We start from the raw sequence: 25,125 nt of genomic DNA, 5'->3' as shown, positions 1-25,125 counted from the left end.
ATATAACTTTTTGGTAAAAACTCAACTCGTCGTGTTTGGAGGACAAAGAATGCTGAGTTGCATCCAAAGAACACCATACCTACTGTGTAGCATGGGGGTGGAAACATCATGCTTTGGGGCTGTTTTTCTGCAAAGGGACCAGGACGACTGATCCGTGTAAAGGAAAGAATGAATGGGGCCATGTATCATGAGATTTTGAGTGAAATCCTCCTTCCATCAGCAAGGGCATTGAAGATGAAATGTGGCTGGGTCTTTCAGCATGACAATGATCCCAAACACACCGCCCGGGCAACGAAGGAGTGTCTTCGTAAGAAGCATTTCAAGGTCCTGGAGTGGTCTAGCCAGTCTCCAGATCTCAACCCCATAGAAAATCTTTGGAGGGAGTTGAAAGTCCGTGTTGCCCAGCAACAGTCCCAAAACATCACTGCTCTAGAGGAGATCTGCATGGAGGAATGGGCCAAAATACCAGCAACAGTGTGTGAAAACCTTGTGAAAACTTACAGAAAACGTTTCACCTCTGTCATTGCCAACAAAGGTGTTGAGATAAGTATTTGGTCAATAACAAAAGTTTATTTTCCACCATAATTTGCAAATAAATTCATAAAAAATCCTACAAAAATTTTCTGGATTTTTTTTCTCATTTTGTCTGTCATAGTTGAAGTGTACCTATGATGAATATTACAGGCCTCTCATCTTTTTAAGTGGGAGAACTTGCACAATTGGTTATTTTCATTTGTTTGGTTACTATGTGATTCCACATGTGTTATTTCATAGTTTTGTCTTCACTATTATTCTACAATGTATAAAGTAGTAGAAATATAGAAAAACCCCTTGAATGAGTTGGTGTGTCCAAATGTTTTACTGGTAGTGTGTGTGTGTGTGTGTGTTTGTGTGTGTATTTTTAGGAAAAATATGAATTCGAGGCTGAATTACAGACTTAGGCTATCTACTTGAACTTTTAATTTTCTAAACATCTCTTCTGAATATAATATACAGTATTTCCCACCTTTCTCAGAAATAGACCACAATGTCTTGCACTGGTAAACCGCTTCCCCTTGAAATGTCTACCCCCCCCCCAGGCCCTGTCTTGTGCCGTTGTATAATATGGTGTTTGATGAGATGCAAGACCAGATGGTTAATTGTATTTTAGCAAGACAAGTTCACAGTGTGTTCATGCAACAGTAAAGCAGGAATACACTATGCAGATTTCCTGGAACCAAATCATGCCTAATATCGCTGACATACAGAGAGGCACACTCACTCATGGAGAAGCACCTTGCTTGGCGGGAGATTGATCAATACTCAACTGATTTACTGTGAGACGGACTGCACTAGTGTTTGTGGAGTGAGCTCATCATTCTAGAATCTATCATCATTGCCCAGTGGAATGAGAGAGCCATGTTTATGGAAGCTAACAAGGTGTACCACATCTCTTTTTGAATGCGCAGAAGAACAGGGGCATAACATTTTCTTGTGAATTTATAACTGACTTGCAAATAATAGGCAAAGCCCTGCTCAAGACTGTGTGACATGTAGCCTATGCGTTGGTTTGAAGACATGTAAGCATAGGAGGCCATAGTGCCTGGGCAAAGTGGGCAGCTGCCACACTACACTTTCAGATGAGGAAGCAGCGTTCTACCCCTTAAATGACAGATTTTTCACAAATGTGATTATAGAATTGTGAAACCCATTCAAAAGATTAGGGGATATGATCTGGAAGTAAATCAGAAGGAGCAATCACTTCACTTGGTCATTTTTCACGGGCTGCAGCTCATTCTAGCTATTTAATAAGCTAACTAGCCACAGAAATGAATTAACTACCTAGCAAAACAATACAAAAACATGAAAAGATGGCTAGATACAGTATCTTGTTTAAAAAAAACAGATGACCCACAAGTTTCAAACCAAAGGAAGAAATATGAAGGCTTTATTCAGCAGCCACTAGTTAGCTGTGCAATTTTAGCTAGCGTTAGCTACACCACTTTTTTGACACTGAGCTAGCTCCCTCGGTATATTGAAGCCAGTCACTAAATAAAATTGGGTGAAAATTCGTTACTCACTGAAGTAAAGTTGTTGCTGGAGTGCTGACGGAAGTTTTTAAGCTGTCATTTCACCATATGAAATAATTTACTTCTGAGCACTTTGCATTGTAGTTCAGATCTGACACATGCAGTTGGACCAGAGCAAAACATCAGCCTAGATTTAATCTTGATTAACCCAGAACTCAAATCTTGCGTAAATTGGTCGGATGCTATGTTTATGTCCATGAGAGATTAGCCTACATTGAATCCATGAGGTGAATACTATGCGGGTAGGTGGTGAACTACTTTGTTGTTTCAGGCAATGTCAGCAGTTTCTACTGTTACTGAAGCTCTACCATTGTGGACATCTATGGCAGATTCAAGGCACCAGGGTTATTGTGGTTCTGAAGAAAGTACTTTTGAGATTGGTGTAGAACAATCGAGCACTTGTGGTGTTCTGAGAGTCCTAACAAGCCTGGTTACAGTTCACCTGCACAGTGAAAGGATCGCGTTCTCTCTCTGTGTTTGACAGGCATTGCATTTGAAGTATAGGACGGCCTACTGAGGAGATGACCTCGAGATGACACATGACTACCCTCCTAGTAGGTGCTGTGATATGAACATGTTTCACCTGCAGGGGCCTCGGTGTCCTCGTGGTGCTCCAAGGTTTATGTGGGGTGGAGCAGCGTACTTGTGTTCACCCCACCTCTACAGCCTCTCCCAGGCCTCATCATCACTCCTCCAAGTAGTCACAATAACAGGACTGAGACTCCATGCTACGTCTCAGTGGGTCTGAGCACTGAGCAAAGGGAAAGTGTAGCAGACTAAGTCCTAAAATCCCTGTTGAGTATTAATAGCCCGGTTAAGCTGGTTTCTAAGGAGCATATGCCCAGCATTTTAAACCTCACTTTTTTCTCTCTGATCTGGAATTGGTACTATGCGACAGTAATTGCTTTGGTGTCATGTCTGACAGTTAGGTGTGTCTCTCAAGGAAATATTACCCTCTGCTAGGACGACTCGTTGCTCTCTGTGATAGTATTTATACACTTCTCAGAGAGCTGTGATCTCATGGATTGAAGGAGAGAAGGCAATGTTATTTGAAGAATGTGACCTGTTGAATCTTTTAACCTCTGATAATCACGATCATCCAAAGCATGTCGAAGTAATGTGAAAATTCTAAAATAAGTCTTTACAATATTTAGTACAGTGGGCTTCCTGCGTAAACTACAATTTATTTGATCTAAACTAGCATTGTTTTAAGCATTTCGATGGCCGCCTGTTTTATGTTGATTCCTGTCTCCGTTCCTCAGTGTATGCCCTCTGGGTTGCGTCCTACTGTACCCTGCCATTTCCTGCACAGTTTGCCAACTGTTCATAAAAAGGAAACTGTTCATTCCCTTCCTTCCCACTGTGTAGCATTTGCATATAACCCTCCCCATTCTGTCCCCCTAACCTGGTCTCCTTCACTCTCTAAACCCACTTCCTCTCCCTCTCTCATATAGCGGGCCCTCTCTTCTACCGCTCTGTTTTCTGTGTCTGGCTCCTCCTCCTGTGCTTACCCATCCAGCTCTTCCCTCTCTTCCTTCATGCGTCCCATGACAGCTAATCCCTGGACGCTGTGGCGTTTGTTGGCCAAGTTTTTGTGGTGTGCTTGGTGCTGGTCTGGAGCAGCTATTTTTACCCCTGTCACAGATAATCAGATCTCCCATCATTGTGCTTTGCAGGTAGCCAGCCTCGGAACCGGAGGAGGAACTAGTGTGTTTTCTGTCAGGACTCACACTGTTCAAGATCTGATCAGCTCTGTGCTATTTCTAAAGAGCTCTACTATCCCCAATTTGGATCAGGCCAATGTGTTTACCTACAAGAGAATCAAAATGTCTAAAATCACCATCATCCTGTTATATCTATTTAGCTAGTCATGTCCTTGTTATACTGACAGCCTATTACTCTTCCATGCCCTTTTGGCAACTTTCCACTGCTTTATACGTCATGTAGTGAATGTTATGAACTTGATAATAAATCTTCATCTGTTTTCTCTGTCTTTCCAGACTGCCTTTTCAAGCTGTGCCCCATGAACAGGTACTCTGCACAGAAACAGTTTTGGAAGGCAGCAAAACCAGGTGGAAACAGCACCACTGACACAGTGCTCCTCAACAAACTCCATGTGAGTACCTCATCTCACGGCTCATTATGCCTGCTGGTTCTAAACTGCATGCATTGCCGTGTTGCTGAGGTCGAGCAAATCATTACAAGTGAAACACTCTCCAAGTTTATAACACGACATAAACCCAGATCTATATTCCATAAAGTACGGCTTCTTATTCTTAATGTGTTTTTGGAGCAGTAAATCTAATTGGTGGCCATTATATTCTCTGACATCTCGTTTTATCCCTATATTTCAGCATGCTGCTGATCTGGAGAAGAAGCAGAATGAATCAGAGAACCGAAAGCTGCTAGGAACTGTTATCCAGTACGGAAATGTCATTCAGGTATGAGCAGGAAGAGTAGGGGTGATAAGGTAACAAGGAGATTGAGTTTGGTAAAGCCACAATATAACAGTGTCATTAAGGTTAGTGGAAAGCCTGGAGCAGAGAGGCAATACAGCTCTTCCATAAATGCAGCGAATTATCATCCAGGCCTTATCACCCCCTGCATGTGACCAGTGATAGTCTCCTATGCAGAAATTAGATCATCAGGCCACAGGGAAATGGGTCTAAAGTGTGTCAGTTGATTTCAAGTGACAGACCCTCAACCAGAACACCCTGATAGTTGTGATATCTGTCATCTAAAAACACCAACATATACTGTATCTATTTTAGGGCAGCTGTCTCCTGAACTTTAGTCCTGAACATGCTCACAGATTTGTATTGGCGGAAGTGGTACAGTAGGTGTATTGGGTTTATGTGTTTTAGGGGTGTGATGACAGGTAAGGTATTGAGGGCAGTAGGGTACAGCTATGCTCCTCTGCCAGTGTTTGATATTTACCACAGGCTTACTGTGGTATGTGGTTGCAGCACTTGAGAGCATGCATTGTAAACGCATGTATCTGTAATTGTCTGAGACATTTCAAACGACAGTTGTCTTGTTTTTTCAGTCCCTGCATTCTCCCTCAAAACAAACAACCACAAAGGTTGGTTAAGGTCTAGTCTCCCAGTACCAGACATCACACTGAATACTTGTTTGAGGGGTCGATGCTGGTTGAGTCAACATGGCTGATTTCTTGGGTGAAATTATGGGGCAAAGGAGGTCATGAGAAACATATTTGAAATAGGGCCTTGGAGTATTATAAAAACAATTCCAGGGGGAGAAAAGGGTCCAGAAAGAATTCAAGTGTGATATTTTCAAATGGCAGATTCTTTTGTGGATATTCAGGAATGGCCACTGTGCCAGTATTTGACATCTAACTCAATCTCTTCCTGTAGATATACTCCTTAATAGGCTCAGACCATGACATTAACAGTATCTGTCTATTAAACCCCAATATACAAAGTAAGAGACTTCTATAAGCAATACATATTTTAACTTGATAAAACTCTAATTGGAAATGTAAATTATGTTTACATGCACTTGCAACTGTGTCTGTTGTTTGCCACTCTGTTCCAGCTGTTGCACTTGAAAAGCAATAAGTACCTGACGGTGAATAAGCGTCTCCCTGCCCTGTTGGAGAAGAATGCTATGAGGGTGACGCTGGACTCTGCAGGCAACGAGGGCTCCTGGTTTTACATCCAGCCCTTCTACAAGCTGCGCTCCCTGGGAGACAGTGTGAGTGTCCAGCCCAGTGTTGGCTTTAGTGTGGGTCAGATAGGAAGTCTGGTCATGTCTCTGTAGATAAACAACGAAGCCCAGACAACAGCCTTTCCACTCAAGATCAAGATGCGATGCTCGTTTTTGTGATTCTTAGTTATTGGTAATGTTTCAATTTGTTAATTGGTTGTCTAGCATTTAATCATTCAGGCTAGCTGGTTCCAGTTGTATATGTCCATAGACATGTAGGTAGAGAGTGATTAAGAGCCTATGTAACGACTGTCTCCGGGTGAAAGAGAGGAGGACCAAAATGCAGTGTGATGATAATCCATAATTTAATGGGATACTTAAACAACGAACAAAACAATAAACTGACAGACAAAAATCAACGAAGACGAAACAGTCCTGTAACGTGAACACTAACACATAGGAACACTGGTAACATTCACCCACAAAATACCCAAAGAATATGGCTGCCTAAATATGGTTCCCAATCAGAGACAACGATAGACAGCTGTCTCTAATTGAGAACCAATCTAGGCAACCATAGACTTACAAAAACACCTAGATCGGAAAAACACCCCCATAAACATACAAAACCCCTAGATAAGACGAACATATACATCACCCATGTCACACCCTGAAACTTACCAAAATAACAAAGAAAACAAAGAATACTAAGGTCAGGGTGTGACAGTACCCCCCCTCAAAGGTGCGGACTCCCAGCCGCACACCTAACACTATATAGGAGGGTCTGGGTGGGCATAAATCCGAGGTGGCTGTTCTGGCTCGGGACGTGGTCCCCGCTCCATTTCTGACTCGTCACACTTAATGTCTCTGGAGCGGGAACCCTCACTGCCAACCACGGATCAGAGGACGCCACTGGACTGATGGTCAAGTCTGGAGTGAGTGGCGCCTCTGGATTGGAGGGAGATTCTGGCGGATCCGGACTGGAGGGAGATTCTGGCGGATCCGGACTGGAGGGAGACTCTGGCAGATCCGGACCGGAGGGAGACTCTGGCGGATCCGGACTGGAGGGAGACTCTGGCGGATCCGGACTGGAGGGAGACTCTGGCGGATCCGGACTGGTAGGTTCCGGACTGCGGCCCATCGCCGGACGCTCTGGACTGGGCACTGTCGCCGGACGCTCTGGACTGGGTACTGTCGCAGGACGCTCTGGACTGGGCACTGTCGCCGGACGCTCTGGACTAGGTACTGTCGCCGGACGCTCTGGACTGGGTACTGTCGCCGGACACTCTGGACTGGGTACTGTCGCCGGACGCTCTGGACTGGGTACTGTCGCCGGACGCTCTGGACTGGGTACTGTCGCCGGACGCTCTGGACTGGGTACTGTCGCCGGACGCTCTGGACTGGGTACTGTCGCCGGACACTCTGGACTGGGTACTGTCGCCGGACGCTCTGGACTGGGTACTGTCGCCGGACGCTCTGGACTGGGTACTGTAGCCGGACGCTCTGGACTGGGTACTGTCGCCGGACGCTCTGGACTGGGTACTGTCGCCAGACGGTCTGGACTGGGTGCTGTCGCCGGACGCTCTGGACTGGGTACTGTCGCCGGACACTCTGGACTGGGTACTGTTGCCGGACGCTCTGGACTGGGTACTGTTGCCGGACGCTCTGGACTGGGTACTGTCGCCGGACGCTCTGGACTGGGTACTGTCGCCGGACGCTCTGGACTGGGTACTGTCGCCGGACGCTCTGGACTGGGTACTGTCGCCGGACGCTCTGGACTGGGTACTGTCGCCGGACGCTCTGGACTGGGTACTGTCGCCGGACGCTCTGGACTGGGTACTGTCGCCGGACGCTCTGGGCTGGGTACTGTCGCCAGACCCTCTGGACTGGGTACTGTCGCCGGACGCTCTGGACTGGGTACTGTTGCCGGATGCTCTGGACTGGGTACTGTCGCCGGACGCTCTGGACTGGGCACTGTCGCCGGACGCTCTGGACTGGGTACTGTTGCCGGATGCTCTGGACTGGGTACTGTCGCCGGACGCTCTGGACTGGGCACTGTCGCAGGACGCTCTGGACTGGGTACTGTCACCGGACGCTCTGGACTGGGTACTGTCACCGGACACTCTGGACTGGGTACTGTCGCCGGACGCTCTGGACTGGGTACTGTCGCCGGACGCTCTGGACTGGGCACTGTCGCCGGACGCTCTGTACTGGGCACTGTCGCCGGACGCTCTGGACTGGGTACTGTAGCCGGACGCTCTGGACTGGGTACTGTCGCCGGACGCTCTGGACTGGGTACTGTCACCAGACGCTCTGGACTGGGCACTGTCGCCGGACGCTCTGGTCTGGGCACTGTCGCCGGACGCTCTGGACTGGGTACTGTCGCCGGACGCTCTGGACTGGGTACTGTCGACAGACGCTTTGGACTGGGTACTGTCACCGGACGCTCTGGACTGGGTACTGTAGCCGGACGCTCTAGTCTGGGTACTGTCGCCGGACGCATTGGACTGGGTACTGTCGCAGGACGTTCGGGACTGGCGAGGCGCACTGTAGGCCTGGTGCCGGTACTGGTGGTACTGGGCTGGGGACATTCACCTCAGGGCGAGTGCGAGGAGCAGGAACAGGGAGTACTGGACCCAGGAGGCGCACTGGTGACCTGATGCGTGGTCCCGGCACTGGTGGTACCGGGCTGTAGACACGCACCTCAGGGCGAGTGCGGGGAGGAGGAACAGGATGTACTGGGCTGTGGAGGCGTACTGGAGGTCTGGTGCGTGGTGTTGGCACTGGTGGTACTGGATAGACCAGACCGTGAAGACGCACTGGAGGTCTCGAACTAATGGCCTGAACAACCCGTCCTGGCTGGATGGTGACTCTAGCCCGGCTCGTGCGGGGCGCAGGCCCAGGACGCACTGGGCTGTGCAGACATACGGGAGACACAGTGCGCAACGCAGGCAGCGCAACGCAGGATATCCTGGCCTGAAGAGACCCACTGGCTGTCTGGAGAGCAGGGCTGGCACTATCTGCCCTGGCTGGATCCTCACCCTAGCCCGGCAGATGCGGGGAGCTGGGATGTAGCGCACCGGGTTAAGCACGCGTACTGGGAACACCGTACGCATAACATGGTGCCTGACCAGTACGAAGCCCTCTCTCTCCACAGTAAGCACGGGGAGTTGGCGCAGGTCTCCTACCTGGCTTTGCCACACTCCCCGTGTGCCCCCCCCAAGACATTTTTGGGGCTGCCTCTCGGGCTTCCAGCCGTGCTGCTTCTTCAAACCGCCGCCTCTCCGCTTTAGCTGCCTCCAGCTCTGCCTTGGGGCGGCAATATTACCCAGGCTGCATCCAGGGTCCTTCTCCATCCAGTATCTCCTCCCAAGTCCAAAAGTCCTGATTGCGCTGCTCCTCCTGCTGCTGCCCGTTACTACGCTGCTTGGTCCTTTGTTGGTGGGTGAATCTGTAACGACTGTCTTCAGGTGAAAGAGAAGAGGACCAATATGCAGCGTGATGATAATCCATAATTTAATGGAATACTTAAACAACGAACAAAACAATAAACCAACAAAAATCAACGAAGACGAAACAGTCCCGTAACATGAACACTAACACATAGGAACACTGGTAACAGGAACAATCACCCACAAAATACCCAAATACAGCTGCCTCTAATTGAGAACCAATCTAGGCAACCATAGACTTACAAAAACACCTAGATCGGAAACACCCCCATAAACATACAAAACCCCTAGACAAGACAAACATATACATCACCTATGTCACACCCTGACCTAACCAAAATAACAAAGAAAACAAAGAATACTAAGGTCAGTGTGTGACAGCCTAACAGGTCTCACTGAAAGTTCACCTGAACAGTCTGGCATGCAAGATTCGAAAGTTCCTGGTATACACCATGAGATTCTTAAAACAGATGAATTAAAACACCATGAGATTCATTACTGAATCCAAGATCGCATAGCAGTTCAGACGTCTTTTGTCCTCGTCTTGTCGTGTCCTGTATATATATATATTTACAACTTTTTTCACATACATTTTATTTTTATTTTCCATCAACTCATCTTCTAAACACTCTCCTGCAACCAGCCTCACCAATTTATATTTATAAAAAAGTATTATTTACCTCAGATCTGCAATCCTTCAGGAAGCTAGCCAGAAACTCCAGGAGGCTGGCCAGAAACTAGCCAGAAGCTAGCCAGGAGCTAGCCCAGAAGCTAATCACGGTTTGTGGTCATCGGCTGTCCTTTAGTTCGAAAATCTATCGAAAATCTATCGCCAGTTTTGTACGGCGCAGCGCGGCTCGGAACGGAACATACCGGACCAATTTTTCTCTCCATGTCCCTGGATTTCAACTGCTCTCTGGACATTCATACCCGGATCTCACAGCTAGCTAGCTGCTATCCGTGTGACAGTCGGCTTTCGTCGATTCCGGAGCAAACATCGATTGTTCCGGTGCTAGCCAGCTCCGTCAATCACGCCTGAGTTCCATCATTCACTCCTGGGCTGCAGTCACCTATCCGGACCCGTTTCACTGCCTACGCGGAGCCCCACCGGGCCTTCACAACCGGACTGCCGACGTTATCTACCTGAAGGAGATCCGGCTGGCTCCTCTGTCGCGACGTTACCGGAACGCCCATCTGCGGCCCGCTAACCGTTAGCTGTCTTTCCGGCTGCTATCTGAATAGACAATCGGACAATTTATTTATTTGAATTATTATGTTTTCTTCTCGGGCCTCTATAACTATATCTATTGTTCTTATTTTTGTTGTTGTGTGATTTGGATTAATCCCCTCTACCACACGGAACCCCACTAATCTACTGACCGAACGCAAGAGGTGGCTAACAACAGACTCCATCCTATGCTAGCTTGCTACCGGTTGGCTTGGCTAGCTGTCTAAATCGCCGTGACCCTAAACCAACCTCTCCACTCACTGGACCCTTTTGATCACTCGACTAAGCATGCCTCTCCTTAATGTCAATATGTCTTGTCCATTGCTGTTCTGGTTAGTGTTTATTGGCTTATTTCACTGTAGAGCCTCTAGTCCTGCTCACTATACCTTATCCAACCTATTAGTTCCACCACCCACACATGCAATGACATCTCCTGGTTTCAATGATGTTTCTAGAGACAATATCTCTCTCTTCATCACTCAATACCTAGGTTTACCTCCACTGTATTCACATCCTACCTTACCTTTGTCTGTACATTATACCTTGATGCTATTTTATCGCCCCCAGAAACCTCCTTTTACTCTCTGTTCCAGACGTTCTAGACGACCAATTCTTATTGCTTTTAGTCGCACCCTTATTCTACTACTCCTATGTTCCTCTGGCGATGTAGAGGTGAATCCAGGCCCTGCAGTGCCTAGCTCCACTCCTATTCCCCAGGCGCTCTCTTTTGACGACTTCTGTAACCGTAATAGCCTTGGTTTCATGCATGTTAACATTAGAAGCCTCCTCCCTAAGTTTGTTCTATTCACTGCTTTAGCACACTCTGCCAACCCGGATGTTCTAGCTGTGTCTGAATCCTGGCTTAGGAAGACCACCAAAAATTCAGACATTTTAATTCCAAACTACAACATTTTCAGACAAGATAGAACTGCCAAAGGGGGCGGTGTTGCAATTTACTGCAAAGATAGCCTGCAGAGTTCTGTCCTACTATCCAGGTCTGTACCCAAACAATTTGAACTTCTACTTTTAAAAATCCACCTTTCTAAAAACAAGTCTCTCACCGTTGCCGCCTGCTATAGACCACCCTCTGCCCCCAGCTGTGCTCTGGACACCATATGTGAACTGATTGCCCCCCATCTATCTTCAGAGCTCGTGCTGCTAGGCGACCTAAACTGGAACATGCTTAACACCCCAGCCATCCTACAATCTAAACTTGATGCCCTCAATCTCACACAAATTATCAATGAACCTACCAGGTACCTCCCCAAACCCTTAAACACGGGCACCCTCTTAGATATCATCCTAACCAACTTCCCCTCTAAATACACCTCTGCTGTCTTCAACCAAGATCTCAGCGATCACTGCCTCATTGCCTGCATCCGTAATGGGTCAGCGGTCAAACGACCTCCTCTCATCACTGTAAAACGCTCCCTGAAACACTTCAGCGAGCAGGCCTTTCTAATCGACCTGGCCGGGGTATCCTGGAAGGATATTGACCTCATCCCGTCAGTAGAGGATGCCTGGATATTTTTTAAAAATGCCTTCCTAACCATCTTAAATAAACATGCCCCATTCAAGAAATTTAGAACCAGGAACAGATATAGCCCTTGGTTCTCCCCAGACCTGACTGCCCTTAATCAACACAAAAACGTCCTATGGCGTTCTGCATTAGCATCGAACAGCCCCCGTGATATGCAGCTGTTCAGGGAAGCTAGAAACCATTATACACAGGCAGTTAGAAAAGCCAAGGCTAGCTTTTTCAAGCAGAAATTTGCTTCTTGCAACACTAACTCAAAAAAGTTCTGGGACACTGTAAAGTCCATGGAGAATAAGAACACCTCCTCCCAGCTGCCCAGTGCACTGAAGATAGGAAACACTGTCACCACTGATAAATCCACCATAATTGAAAATTTCAATAAGCATTTTTCTACTGCTGGCCATGCTTTCCACCTGGCTACTCCTACCCCTGTCAACAGCACTGCACCCCCAACAGCAACTCGCCCAAGCCTTCCCCATTTCTCCTTCTCCCAAATCCATTCAGCTGATGTTCTGAAAGAGCTGCAAAATCTGGACCCCTACAAATCAGCCGGGCTAGACAATCTGGACCCTTTCTTTCTAAAATTATCTGCCGAAATTGTTGCCACCCCTATTACTAGCCTGTTCAACCTCTCTTTCGTGTCGTCTGAGATTCCCAAAGATTGGAAAGCAGCTGCGGTCATCCCCCTCTTCAAAGGGGGGGACACTCTTGACCCAAACTGCTACAGACCTATATCTATCCTACCATGCCTTTCTAAGGTCTTCGAAAGCCAAGTCAACAAACAGATTACCGACCATTTTGAATCTCACCATACCTTCTCTGCTATGCAATCTGGTTTCAGAGCTGGTCATGGGTGCACCTCAGCCACGCTCAAGGTCCTAAACGATATCTTAACCGCCATCGATAAGAAACATTACTGTGCAGCCGTATTCATTGATCTGGCCAAGGCTTTCGACTCTGTCAATCACCACATCCTCATCGGCAGACTCAACAGCCTTGGTTTCTCAAATGATTGCCTCGCCTGGTTCACCAACTACTTCTCTGATAGAGTTCAGTGTGTCAAATCTGAGGGTCTGTTGTCCGGACCTCTGGCAGTCTCTATGGGGGTGCCACAGGGTTCAATTCTTGGACCGACTCTCTTCTCTGTATACATCAATGAGGTCGCTCTTGCTGCTGGTGAGTCTCTGATCCACCTCTACGCAGACGACACCATTCTGTATACTTCCGGCCCTTCTTTGGACACTGTGTTAACAACCCTCCAGGCAAGCTTCAATGCCATACAACTCTCCTTCCGTGGCCTCCAACTGCTCTTAAATACAAGTAAAACTAAATGCATGCTCTTCAACCGATCACTACCTGCACCTACCCGCCTGTCCAACATCACTACTCTGGACGGCTCTGACTTAGAATACGTGGACAACTACAAATACTTAGGTGTCTGGTTAGACTGTAAACTCTCCTTCCAGACCCATATCAAACATCTCCAATCCAAAGTTAAATCTAGAATTGGCTTCCTATTTCGCAACAAAGCATCCTTCACTCATGCTGCCAAACATACCCTTGTAAAACTGACCATCCTACCAATCCTCGACTTTGGCGATGTAATTTACAAAATAGCCTCCAATACCCTACTCAACAAACTGGATGCAGTCTATCACAGTGCAATCCGTTTTGTCACCAAAGCCCCATACACTACCCACCATTGCGACCTGTACGCTCTCGTTGGCTGGCCCTCGCTTCATACTCGTCGCCAAACCCACTGGCTCCATGTCATCTACAAGACCCTGCTAGGTAAAGTCCCCCCTTATCTCAGCTCGCTGGTCACCATAGCATCTCCCACCTGTAGCACACGCTCCAGCAGGTATATCTCTCTAGTCACCCCCAAAACCAATTCTTTCTTTGGCCGCCTCTCTTTCCAGTTCTCTGCTGCCAATGACTGGAACGAACTACAAAAATCTCTGAAACTGGAAACACTTATCTCCCTCACTAGCTTTAAGCACCAACTGTCAGAGCAGCTCACAGATTACTGCACCTGTACATAGCCCACATATAATTTAGCCCTATCAACTACCTCTTTCCCAACTGTATTTAATTAATTTATTTATTTTGCTCCTTTGCACCCCATTATTTTTATTTCTACTTTGCACATTCTTCCATTGCAAAACTACCATTCCAGTGTTTTACTTTCTATATTGTATTTACCTTGCCACCAAGGCCTTTTTTTTTTTTTTTTTTTTTTTTTTTTTTTTTTTTTTTGCCTTTACCTCCCTTCTCACCTCATTTGCTCACATTGTATATAGACTTGTTTATACTTTATTATTGACTGTATGTTTGTTTTACTCCATGTGTAACTCTGTGTTGTTGTATCTGTCGAACTGCTTTGCTTTATCTTGGCCAGGTCGCAATTGTAAATGAGAACTTGTTCTCAACTTGCCTACCTGGTTAAATAAAGGTAAAATAAAATAAAATAAAAAAAAATTAAAACACCATGAGATTCATTAAAACACCCTGAGATTCTTAAAATACCCTGAGATTCATTAAAACACCCTGAGATTCTTAAAACAGATGAATTAAAACACCATGAGATTCATTAAAACACCCTGAGATTCTTAAAACAGATTAATTAAAACACCATGAGATTCATTAAAACACCCTGAGATTCATTGAAACACCCTGAGATTCTTAAAGCTCCGTTCGTCAGTGACCACAGCAAAGATCATTAACAAAGGGGTCTCTAGGACAGCACTTCTCTGACGCTTGATGCCGCTGAAGTTTACCTGCTTTACAAATAGAAGCCGTGGTGCAGAGAATTGACGATTAAATTAATACATAATTTCCTATTTTGACATTGTGTTGGCCTTAGGGTGTGTACCGGTTTAATTGCATGTAGGCTACTATAGGTCATCATCGTTAGCTTTAGTCATTAGGGTTTTTCAGGCTGAATTATTCCTGTGCTGATGAGAGGTCCAGTGTGGCCACTGAGTGCTTGGTAGCCAACATGGTCTGATGGGAACAAGTCGAACAATGTGTTATCATATTTTCCTGGTGTTACATAGCACCAGTAACTAGCTATAACAACATTGAGGACAGAGACTTTAAGGAAACATTAGGATAAAGGATGTTAAAAGGAATTCATTATGCAGTGCTCAGACCCGTTTGGCAGTACATCCTGTGCCGCAGCAGGACTTCACCTTGCTATTATGATACCACAGCTTTTCTCTCATATTATGCAATCAACTGATGCCAAAAGTTGAGAGGTTCTGTTTATCTTGAAGGGCACTCTAAACTGGACTGACCCTTTACTTTCTTTCCCTGTGTGTGTCTCTGGGCTGTCATGCGTAACAGCTCTCCTGGGGCCTCTGTAGATGAGCAGATAGCACGCTCTGGAGGACACTAGTGGTTGTACAAGTGTTACTTGTGGTTTTCTACTGGCTGATGGGTCTGATAAAGACAATCACACTGCCTCTCTGTTTGCTGTGTCTCTGAGGGTTTCTGTACAGTAAGTGTGGACAGCTGTGTGTTTCGGTGTGTGAACGTGTGTGGCTGTGTGTGAACGTGTGTGGCTGTGTGTGTGGCTGTGTGTGAACGTGTATGGCTGTGTGTGAACGTGTGTGGCTGTGTGTGAACGTGTGTAGTTGACCATGGATCTCTGTGTGTATAATAATGCTATTTGATTGCTCCCCTGTATGTCTAGGTGGTGATTGGAGACAAGGTGGTCCTTAACCCTGTGAATGCTGGACAGCCCCTTCATGCCAGCAGCCATCAGCTGGTCGACAACCCAGGATGCAATGAGGTAGAATACATGTTTCATCTTCATTGTCTCCTGGGTGGAGACTGCGTTTGTAACAGAAACCATATTCTCCATTGTTATGTAAACCGAGGTGTGCCTGCACATTTCACTTCCACAAATCACAAGTAGTGCAGGTTTTAACCATGTTGAGAAGTGTGCCTTATTCTTAATTCTCATGTCCTCTCAAAGATGAGGAAACATATTCACTGTACAACTAGCTCCTCTCTTATGCTTGTTTCATATATACTAATCATCGGCAGTATTTTCTTGAGTTCATTAAGTGAGGGTCCTTAATCCACTCTTAAGGCTCAACCGCCATTAAGACAAAAGATTATATCATTACTGTGCTCCTCCTTACAAACCCAGCAGACTCCAAGGCTCATTTGTTTTTGTCACTTTTTTAAGCCAAACTAAATTATGTGAATAAATGTCTTTACCTTAGCCTTTCCTGACTCATCCTCTTGGTTTTCAGGTGAACTCCGTGAACTGCAACACAAGTTGGAAAGTAGTTTTGTTTATGAAATGGAGCGACAACAAGGAGATTATTCTTAAAGGGGTAGGTACTCTGATAGTTGATCAAATGTATTAGACACAATAACACATTAAATAGGTTAGCTGGCTCTCCTTCCCCATGATACTGACTGGTGTCTATGTTTGTGTTGCCAGGGTGACGTCGTTCGGCTGTTCCATGCAGAGCAGGAGAAGTTCCTGACATGTGACGACTTCAAAAAGAAGGAGTATGTATTTCTCAGGACTACAGGACGCCAGTCCGCCACCTCCGCCACTAGCAGCAAGGCATTGTGGGAAGTGGAGGTGAGCATAGAACAAGTAGATAGTAGATACATGGTCTGAGTCATGTTACACAATCATGCTACAGGAGGCTGCTGAGGGCAGGATGGCTCATGATAATGTCTAGAATGGCGTGAATGGAATGGTATCAAACACAAGAAAATCATGTTTTTAATGTGTTCGATACTATTCCGTTCCAGCCATTACTATGAGCCCATCCTCCCCAATTAAGGTGCCACCAGCAGCTTGTGAATCACACATACAGTGATATTTATCGACATGGTTACACACAACCTTTGATTGTGGAAGCCTTGCATTGCCATGACATTCTGTAGACTGTTCCAAAGCTTAAGGCCTGGAACAGAGAGAACCAGGTGAAACTATGTGGGTTGTCCTGCATCTTACAATGTGTTTTTACTTGTATGTTATCAGTCCAGACGTTGTCCTCATGCTGTCAGGTGTTGCATTCTTCTGTCAGGTGGTCCACCATGACCCGTGTCGGGGCGGGGCTGGCTACTGGAACAGCCTGTTTAGGTTCAAACACCTTGCCACAGGGTCTTACTTGGCTGCTGAGGTGAGTCCCCTTACAGTGACAGTAGGCATATTACATGGTAGTCTACCTGCCAACCACTTGCAACGATCATTTGATTTATACCTGGGAGTATAATGCACACAATCATCTTGCAGTACTTCATTATGCGATCTGAAAGTCTTAACGACAGGGCTTGATTAAGTTTAAGTTGGATTGACTTTATAGTCATTTACAAGAGGACTATGTATTACCTCTTGCTTCCTCACATGTTGGAGTTAAGTATCCTATTCTGGTTCTTGATCTATTTTCAGGTGAATCCTGACTATGTGGAAGAATGTCCTGAGCCCCGATCCTCAGTAAGTCAAACAGAGACAGCTCTATATCTGTGTTTCATGTCTATGTTGTGTTTGCTGTCTTGCCCTACCTACTGCTGCTGATCTGTGGTGGATCTTGTTTCCTCTCCAGGTGGTGGATTTTGTTCCCTTTAACTTCCAGGTACTGTGCCTGTCCCTGTGTTTCATCCTTTCAAATACTTCACAGATGAGTTGAGGGACTCTTTAACCATGTTTTAATAATCAACTCACCCTCTTGAAGAGAACTAACTTAGCTAAATTAGTGTCCCCCAATTCAGGCTACTGTTTGTGTGTAGTGTGTTTGAGTGGTTATTATGAAAACAATTCACTATATGGGGTCGAAAGCTGAGGCCAAAACCTGTCCGTTTGTTCTGACCTCTGCTGCAAAAATGTTTTAAAGTAAAGAATAGTTCAGTGAGTGCAGGTTTTTCCTTTATTCAACATTCTCTATTACCATCTATCATTTGAAGCTATTTCTGTATATTCTAAAAGGAGAGTTTCTTTTTGTAACATTGGCAGTTCTGCTAGTTGTGGGAGAGCACCACAGCATATAAGCACACCATATATTTAGATGATCTGTATATGGTACTAGAGCTCACATATAGATGGCAGCATAACACCATATTACTGTGGATGAAGTCATTATACCGTGTATATATGGAAAGAATATGCCAAAGAATATTATTTTCTGGGGTGGAATCCAGGGTCTGCTTTCCAGTGGCGATTTTAGCATGTAAATCTTGGTGGGGCAAAAAAAAATTGAAAGTAGGATGCATGCCAGCAAAGCCACTAAACAACACAACATTAAACAATACATTAATTGCACTAACGGTGACAAACGGTGCCCACAAACTGTTAGGGCCTACATAAAGCTGTTCAAACAGCAGTCCCAACACCACTGCTACACCTGGCTATCAGCGGAGCCTTGTCTGGCAGCGAAATAGTTCATTCAGCCTCATTTACTGCCTTTATAAAAGCATAGCTTATTTGGCTGACTTGTTTAAATAAATGTGGTTTCTAATGACAATTGTACAAACTGATGTACAAACTATGGCGGATAAGAAGCAATCCGTAATTCGATTAAGCCATTAATGAGCTAGTACGGATAAAGGGTAAATGGACCAAATTATTAGGGTGAGGCACAAAGGCTACTAACATCTTACTACACAACATACACATACACAACATTTCTTAGATACAGTATATATATCCCCCTGGCATATTACATAATTTATGCAGCAGTATACAATAAATGTTTGGACTCACCTTGTTGTGCTGTGCTCACTTGAACAGGAAGGGGGCAGGACGGTCCTTCGTGGGCAAATTTTGTCATCCAAAGTCTGGCATTCTCTGGATTTATGGTGCTTTCAAAACAACTGGGAACTCTGGAAAAAAACAAGGTAGAATCATGATGATGTCATTGAGCTTGTGGTTGTAGCTCTAGAAAGAGTCCGAATTTACAGTTCTGAGTTGGATGACCGTTCAAAACATATTTCCCCAGCCGGAGCTCATTCAATCCCGACTTCCCAGCTGTCTTGAACTCACTGAAGTCAAGTTTTCACAGTTCCCAGTTAACAGTTGTTTTGAGCGCGGCACAAATCATGCTTCATTGACAGCATGGCCAATGTTGAAAGTTTATTATTTTAAACTTGGAAAAGAGCCCATTAATCCCAGATTTGGGACCACACAGCCACTGTCACTGATTCCTTCCAAACCACTCATTGTTGAATTTGCGATTTTCAACTTGTTGTGTAATGTCCAATAGCTGAAACACCTACATATTGGAGCTGCCTTACACAGTAAAACAAAAAAGAGACCATGGTTGTATGCGGCTTTATTAACTCAATTATATTTATATTTATTTTTTTACATTGTTTGCAAACTGATATGTGATATGCTAGAAATGTTGGGCTCAAAACAGGTGGGGCTCTGCCCCTCTCCTCTCCCTGACCTGAATGATGGGTCGCCACTGCTGCTTTCCACGATTCGTTTCCGTCACTGAATTTACAGCTTTCAAAAAATACTTACAGATGATAAAATATGATCATATGAGGCTAAATACATCACGAATTGACTTAGCTTTTCGATCCGTAAACTTGACAGGATGAGTCAACCACACATTATCTCTTCTAAAAGTGGAAAATGTCTCTGAATTGGCATGACTTCAATCTCAATATAACCTCATGCTCAGTCTTCATCTGATTGGTACTGATGAGTACAGCAAAGGAAATATGTTTGGGTGGGTGTATTTGTCTTGGGGGAAGCTGGATGAAGTTTGGTCAATTATTCCCGATGATGATTTCTCTCTTCTTACTCTACTATAAAGCTGCAAATTAGAAAATGTCTTTAACGACTGTGGTAATCCAAACAATGTTGCAATGCTTTATCATCTTAATGTGATCCCCTGATATAGCATTGATTAAGCTATTGTTGCCATGCATAAGTCAAACTATAAACAGATTGGCGGAAATGTGTGCAACATCTTCATGCTCTCAGCCTCATCTGTTACACACAGTCATAGACAGTAATATCACTGCATTGAAATTATGAACTGAATTGCTGAGTCGGGATTTTAGTATGAAGCTCCATAAACTGACAGCGTCCTCTCCCTACTGTACCTGCAGTTGGACTCGGATCATGAAGCCCTGCGAGCGCGTCTGCGAACCCCTCAAGAGAGAGTCATGTACCAACTGGTGTCTGTCCCTGATGGCATGGACATCTCCTCTATCTTTGAGCTGGACCCAACCACCTTGAGAGGGGGTGACTCCCTGGTGCCCAGGTACATAGACAAATATCACTCCCCTCCACACATGTATTACATTCTATGATCTGCCTTTTGTCGCATCTTCAATCAACCTGGTCTAAATAGCACGGGTGTGATGCTTGATACAAATCTGTCTCGTCAGGGCAAGAGGTGGCCATGTGTGGGGCTCTGCTTCCTCCTGTAGCGTCCATGTTACAGACTGCTGCTGCTGACAGTCACGTTGTGTTGACTGGACGGGGGACCCACCATGACATATGAAACTGCTGTTGATGCGGCTGCTCTTCACACCTTTCCTGTCTGGCAGGGGCTCTGGGCTCAGTCCGTTCGTAGACAGGATTAGGGCATTTCATGGGCTTCAGATTTCTGGGCAGTGACAGAGGAGGGCCTTTGGGGTTGTCTAATCACACAGCCTAGTTAGTCTAAGAAACCCAGGAGCAGCATTTACAATTCAGAGATGATAATTTCAGGGCAATTGTAGGATAGCTAAAAGATGGCCGATTGTTTGCTCTTTGATCTGAATAGTGAGTTTGCAGGACAGCTGAGCTCAGTGCAATTTTGGAGCTTTTGTTTTCAAAGTGATTCATATTTTTCGAATGAAAAGATATCTCACCGTCTACCACTGCGTGTGTGTGCACCTGTGTGTGCGCGCCTGTGTGTGCCCGCCTTTGTGTGCGTGTGTGTGTGTTGTAGGAGGTAGCACAGTTTGTTAACACTAGCTAATGATAGTCAGGAAAGTCCCGGTATGGTTTGAAGCAGGAAACCATGGTGATGGGGCAGACTGCAGCGCTACAGACTGGATCAGGATATCCAGAAGATGTTGCAACATGCCGTGATTTAGTCATATCTTCCAGCTGAAAAGAGAAGCCAGATGTTGCATAACCATCCATCCACCCACACACCATAAACACACCATCATCTGGAAGGCATATTTTCCCATGAAGTAATTTGATCTTTCAGAGGGCTGCTGCCAACTACATGGGAATAGTCAGGTCCTGTCCATAGTACTGCATATACTTCTATATTCACATCTGGTGTGTTCCTTCCTTTTCACCTCCTGACTGCATCATGTGTTGGCTAAAATAACAATTGTGTGGTTGTTTCTGTCACCAGCGCCACATAAGACAAGGTGTGTGCCCCCTCCCCCCGTGGTTTCAGTCGGCATTATGTCATGTTGTGAGGTGCCTGCCTGCTGGCTGGCTATCATTGGCAGCACCCTCGCCCTCTGGTCCCCCTCCCTACCTGAAATAACCCATATTCGCCAGGACAAAGGCAGCCAAGCTGGGCTTTAGGTGCCAGTCATTAAGAGTGAGTGTGGTAGAAGTAAGCCTGTTATCCTAACAGGCCATTATGAAACCAGGCCAAGAATACAGCCAGAGAAGGTGGACACACACATAGAGCCCAACCGGTATATTGTTTCACCGAAATACAGGGCCTTCAGAAAGTATTCATACCCCTTGACTTATTCCACATTTTGTTGCGTTTAAGCCTGAATTCAAAATGGATTAAATTATTTATTTTTCCCACCCATCTACACACAATACCCCATAATGACAAAGTGAAAACAAGTTTTTAGAGAACTTTGCAATTAAAAAAAAAATTAAATAACAATTTTACATAAGTATTCACACCTCTTTGTAGAAGCTCCTTTGGCAGCGATTACAGCTTTGAGTCTTTCTGAGTAAGTCTCTCAGAGCTTTCCAACACCTGGATTGTGCAACATTTGCCCATAATTATTTTCAAAATTCTTCAAGCTCTGTCAAGTTGGTTGTTGATCATTGCTAGACAACCATCTTCAGGCCTTGCCATAGATTTTCAAGTAGACTTAAGTCAAAAATGTAATTTGGCCACTCAGCAACATTCACTGTCTTCTTGCTAAGCAACTCCAGTGTAGATTTGGCCTTGTGTTTTAGGTTATTGTCCTGATTAAAGGTGAATTCCTCTCCAAGTGACTGCTGGAAAGCAGACTGAACCATGTTTTCCTCTAGGATTTGGCCTGTGCTTAGCTCCATTCCATTTATTTTGTTACCCTGAAAAACTATCCAGTCTTTAACAGTTACAAGCATACCCATAACATGATGCAGCCACCGCTATGCTTGAAAATATGTGGTACTCGGTAATGTATTGGATTTAGCCAAAACATAACTTTTTGTATTCAGGACAAAAAATGTATTGCTTGCCAAATGTTTTGCAGTATTTCTTTAGTACCTTGTTGCAAACAGGATGCATGTTTAAGAACGTTTTTAATCTATAAAGGCATCCTTCTTTTCACTATGTCATTTACAGGTGAAGTCGGAAGTTTACCAACACTTAGGTTGGAGTCATTAAAACTCGTTTTTCAACCACACAAACTATAGTTTTGGCAAGTCGGTTAGGACATCTACTTTGTGCATGACATAAGTAGATTTCCAAACAATTGTTTACCGACAGATTATTTCACTTATAATTCACTGTATCACAATTCCAGTGGGTCAGAAGTTTACATTCACTAAGTTGACTGTGCCTTTAAACAGCTTGGAAAATTCCAGAAAATGATGTCATGGCTTTAGAAGCTTCTGATAGGCTAATTGACATCATTTGAGTCAATTGGAGGTGTACCTGTGGATGTATTTCTAGGCCTACCTTCAAACTCAGTGTCTCTTTGCTTGATATCATGGGAAAATCAAAAGAAATCAGCCAAGAAAAATAATTGTAGACCTCCACAAGTCTTGTTCATCCTTGGGAGCAATTTCCAAACGCCTGAAGGTACCACGTTCATCTGTACAAACAATAGTATGCAAGTATAAACACCATGGGACCACACAGCCGTCATACCGCTCAAGTAGTAGACACATTCTGTCACCTAGAGATGAACGCACTTTGGTGAGAAAGGTGCTAATCAATCCCAGAACAACAGCAAAGGTGAAGATGTTGGAGGAAACAGGTACAAAAGTATCTATATCCACAGTAAAACGAGTCCTATATCGACATAACCTCAAAGGACGCTCAGCAAGGAAGAAGCTACTGCTCCAAAACCGTCATAAAGAAGCCGGACTACGGTTTGAAACTGCACATGGGGACAAAGATCGTACATTTTGGAGAAATGTCCTCTTGTCTGATGACACAAAAATAGATTTGTTTGGTCATAATGACCATCGTTATGTTTGGAGGAAAATGGGGGAGGCTTGCAAGCCGAAGAACACCAACCCAACCGTGATGCACGGGGGTGGCAGCATCATGTTGTGGGGTTGCTTTGCTGCAGGAGGGACTGGTGCACTTTACAAAAATAGATGGCATCATGAGGAAGGATTATGTGGATATATTGAAGCAACATCTCAAGACATCCGTCAGGAAGTTAAAGCTTGGTCGCAAACTGGTCTTCCAAATGGACAATGACCCCCAAGCATAATTCCAAAGTTGTGGCAAAATGGCTTAAGGACAACAAAGTCAAGGTATTGGAGTGACCATCACAACGCCCTGACCTCAATCGTATAGAAAATTTGTGGGCAGAACTGAAAAAGCGTGTGCGAGCAAGGAGGCCTACAAACCTGACTCAGTTACACCAGCACTGTCAGGAGGAAGGGGCCAAAATTCACCCAACTTATTGTGGGAAGCTTGTGGAAGGCTACCCGAAACATTTGACCCAAGTTAAACAATTTAAAGGCAATGCTACCAAATACTAATTGAGTGTATGTAAACTTCTGACCCACTGGGAATGTGATGAAAGAAATAAAAGTTGAAATAAGTACTTTTCTCTACCATTATTCTGACATTTCACATTCTTAAAATGAAGTGGTAATCCTATCTATCTACCTAAAACAGGGAGTTTTTAGTAGGATTAAATGTCAGGAATTGTGAAAAACTGAGATTAAATGTATTTGGCTACGGTGTATGTAAACTTCCGACTTCAATTGTATGTTAGCATTGTAGAGTAATTACAATGTTGTTGATCCCCTCTCAGATTTCTCCTTTCACAGCCATTAAACTCTGTTTTAAAGTCACCATTGACCTCATGGTGAAATCCCTGAGCTGTTTCCTTCCTCTCCGGCAACTGAGTTAGGAAAGGCACCTTTATCTTTGTGGTTGAATCTGTGTTTTGATATTCACTGCTCGACTGAGGGACCTTACAGATAATTTTTTTTGTGTGGGGTATAGCTGAGGTAGTCATACAAAAAAAAACATTTTAAGCACTATTATTGCACACAGAGTAAGTCCATGCAACTTATTATGTGACTTGTTTTGCACATTTTCACATAACAAAAGGGTTGAATACTTATTGACTCAAGACATTTCAGCTTTATTTTATTTTACTTCTTAAAACATAAGTCCACTTTGACATTATGGGGCAGTGGGCCAGTGACAAAACAATCTAAATGTAATCAATATTAAATTCAGGGTGTAACACTACGAATTGAGGAAAAAGTCAAGGGGTGTGAATATTTTCTGAAGGCTCTTTAATGGAACGATATTGGTCTTTTTCCATTTTATTGGTCATATGTACAGAATACACATTATATACACTGTCCAACAAATTGCTTACTTGCCACAACAACAATAAGAAACAACAATAGGAAATAAGAAAACAAACATCAAGATAAATGGCTCAGTAGAACAGAATAAACATTTTAGCATGAGCATAATAGAGGACGATACAATATTTACACATTTTTGTGCAGTATTTTGTAATAAGAGTCTGGTAGCAGCAGTTGTGGTGTGTGTGTGTGTGTGTGTGTGTGTAGCATTAATGTCTATTTGTGTGTGGATGTTTATGTGAATTAGTGCATATGTGCTAAGGTGTGGAGAGTCAATCCAAGTGGTCAGTCCAGTTTAAGTGTTCAGCAGTCTGATGGAGCCTGGTGGAATCAGGAAAACCTCCCACAGACCTAGCCTCAGTCCAAATCTGCATGTGCTTCAGGGAAGGGAACAGAGCTGTGAAGTAGCAGAAAGCCATGAAGGAGTGACTGCTCAA

The 25,125-nt window shown here is 44.8% G+C and overlaps 1 protein-coding gene and 1 long non-coding RNA gene across 9 annotated transcripts in view; one reads left to right on the top strand and one right to left on the bottom strand.

The window, feature by feature from the left end:
• LOC110494585 (inositol 1,4,5-trisphosphate receptor, type 1b) overlaps positions 1-25,125 on the top strand; it is a 157,106-nt gene that overhangs the window by 25,553 nt on the left and 106,428 nt on the right. For 7 of the 8 annotated variants that reach the window (XM_090206110.1, XM_090206109.1, XM_090206108.1 and 4 more), the window contains exons 4-13: positions 4,070-4,185; positions 4,424-4,510; positions 5,625-5,783; positions 15,647-15,745; positions 16,215-16,298; positions 16,409-16,555; positions 17,010-17,105; positions 17,375-17,419; positions 17,529-17,558; positions 20,041-20,195. In XM_090206110.1, the coding sequence (XP_090062236.1) occupies positions 4,070-4,185; positions 4,424-4,510; positions 5,625-5,783; positions 15,647-15,745; positions 16,215-16,298; positions 16,409-16,555; positions 17,010-17,105; positions 17,375-17,419; positions 17,529-17,558; positions 20,041-20,195 (1,018 nt within the window). The remainder of the gene's footprint in view (positions 1-4,069; positions 4,186-4,423; positions 4,511-5,624; positions 5,784-15,646; positions 15,746-16,214; positions 16,299-16,408; positions 16,556-17,009; positions 17,106-17,374; positions 17,420-17,528; positions 17,559-20,040; positions 20,196-25,125) is intronic. The other variant, XM_090206112.1, reaches the window with a different exon arrangement.
• The window catches only part of LOC149976098 (uncharacterized), a 33,069-nt gene continuing 22,381 nt past the window's right edge, over positions 14,438-25,125 (bottom strand). The window contains exons 2-3 of the long non-coding RNA XR_016488043.1: positions 18,683-18,801; positions 14,438-16,228 (exon numbers count right to left, since the gene is read on the bottom strand). This is a non-coding gene — a long non-coding RNA (uncharacterized LOC149976098). The remainder of the gene's footprint in view (positions 16,229-18,682; positions 18,802-25,125) is intronic.

Source organism: Oncorhynchus mykiss, chromosome 17 (genome assembly GCF_057628025.1).
Source record: "Oncorhynchus mykiss isolate SJ-2025 chromosome 17, ASM5762802v1, whole genome shotgun sequence".
NCBI lineage: Eukaryota > Metazoa > Chordata > Actinopteri > Salmoniformes > Salmonidae > Oncorhynchus > Oncorhynchus mykiss.
Note: the sequence above shows the minus strand (reverse complement) of the source record. Positions and strands in the feature narration are given on the sequence as shown.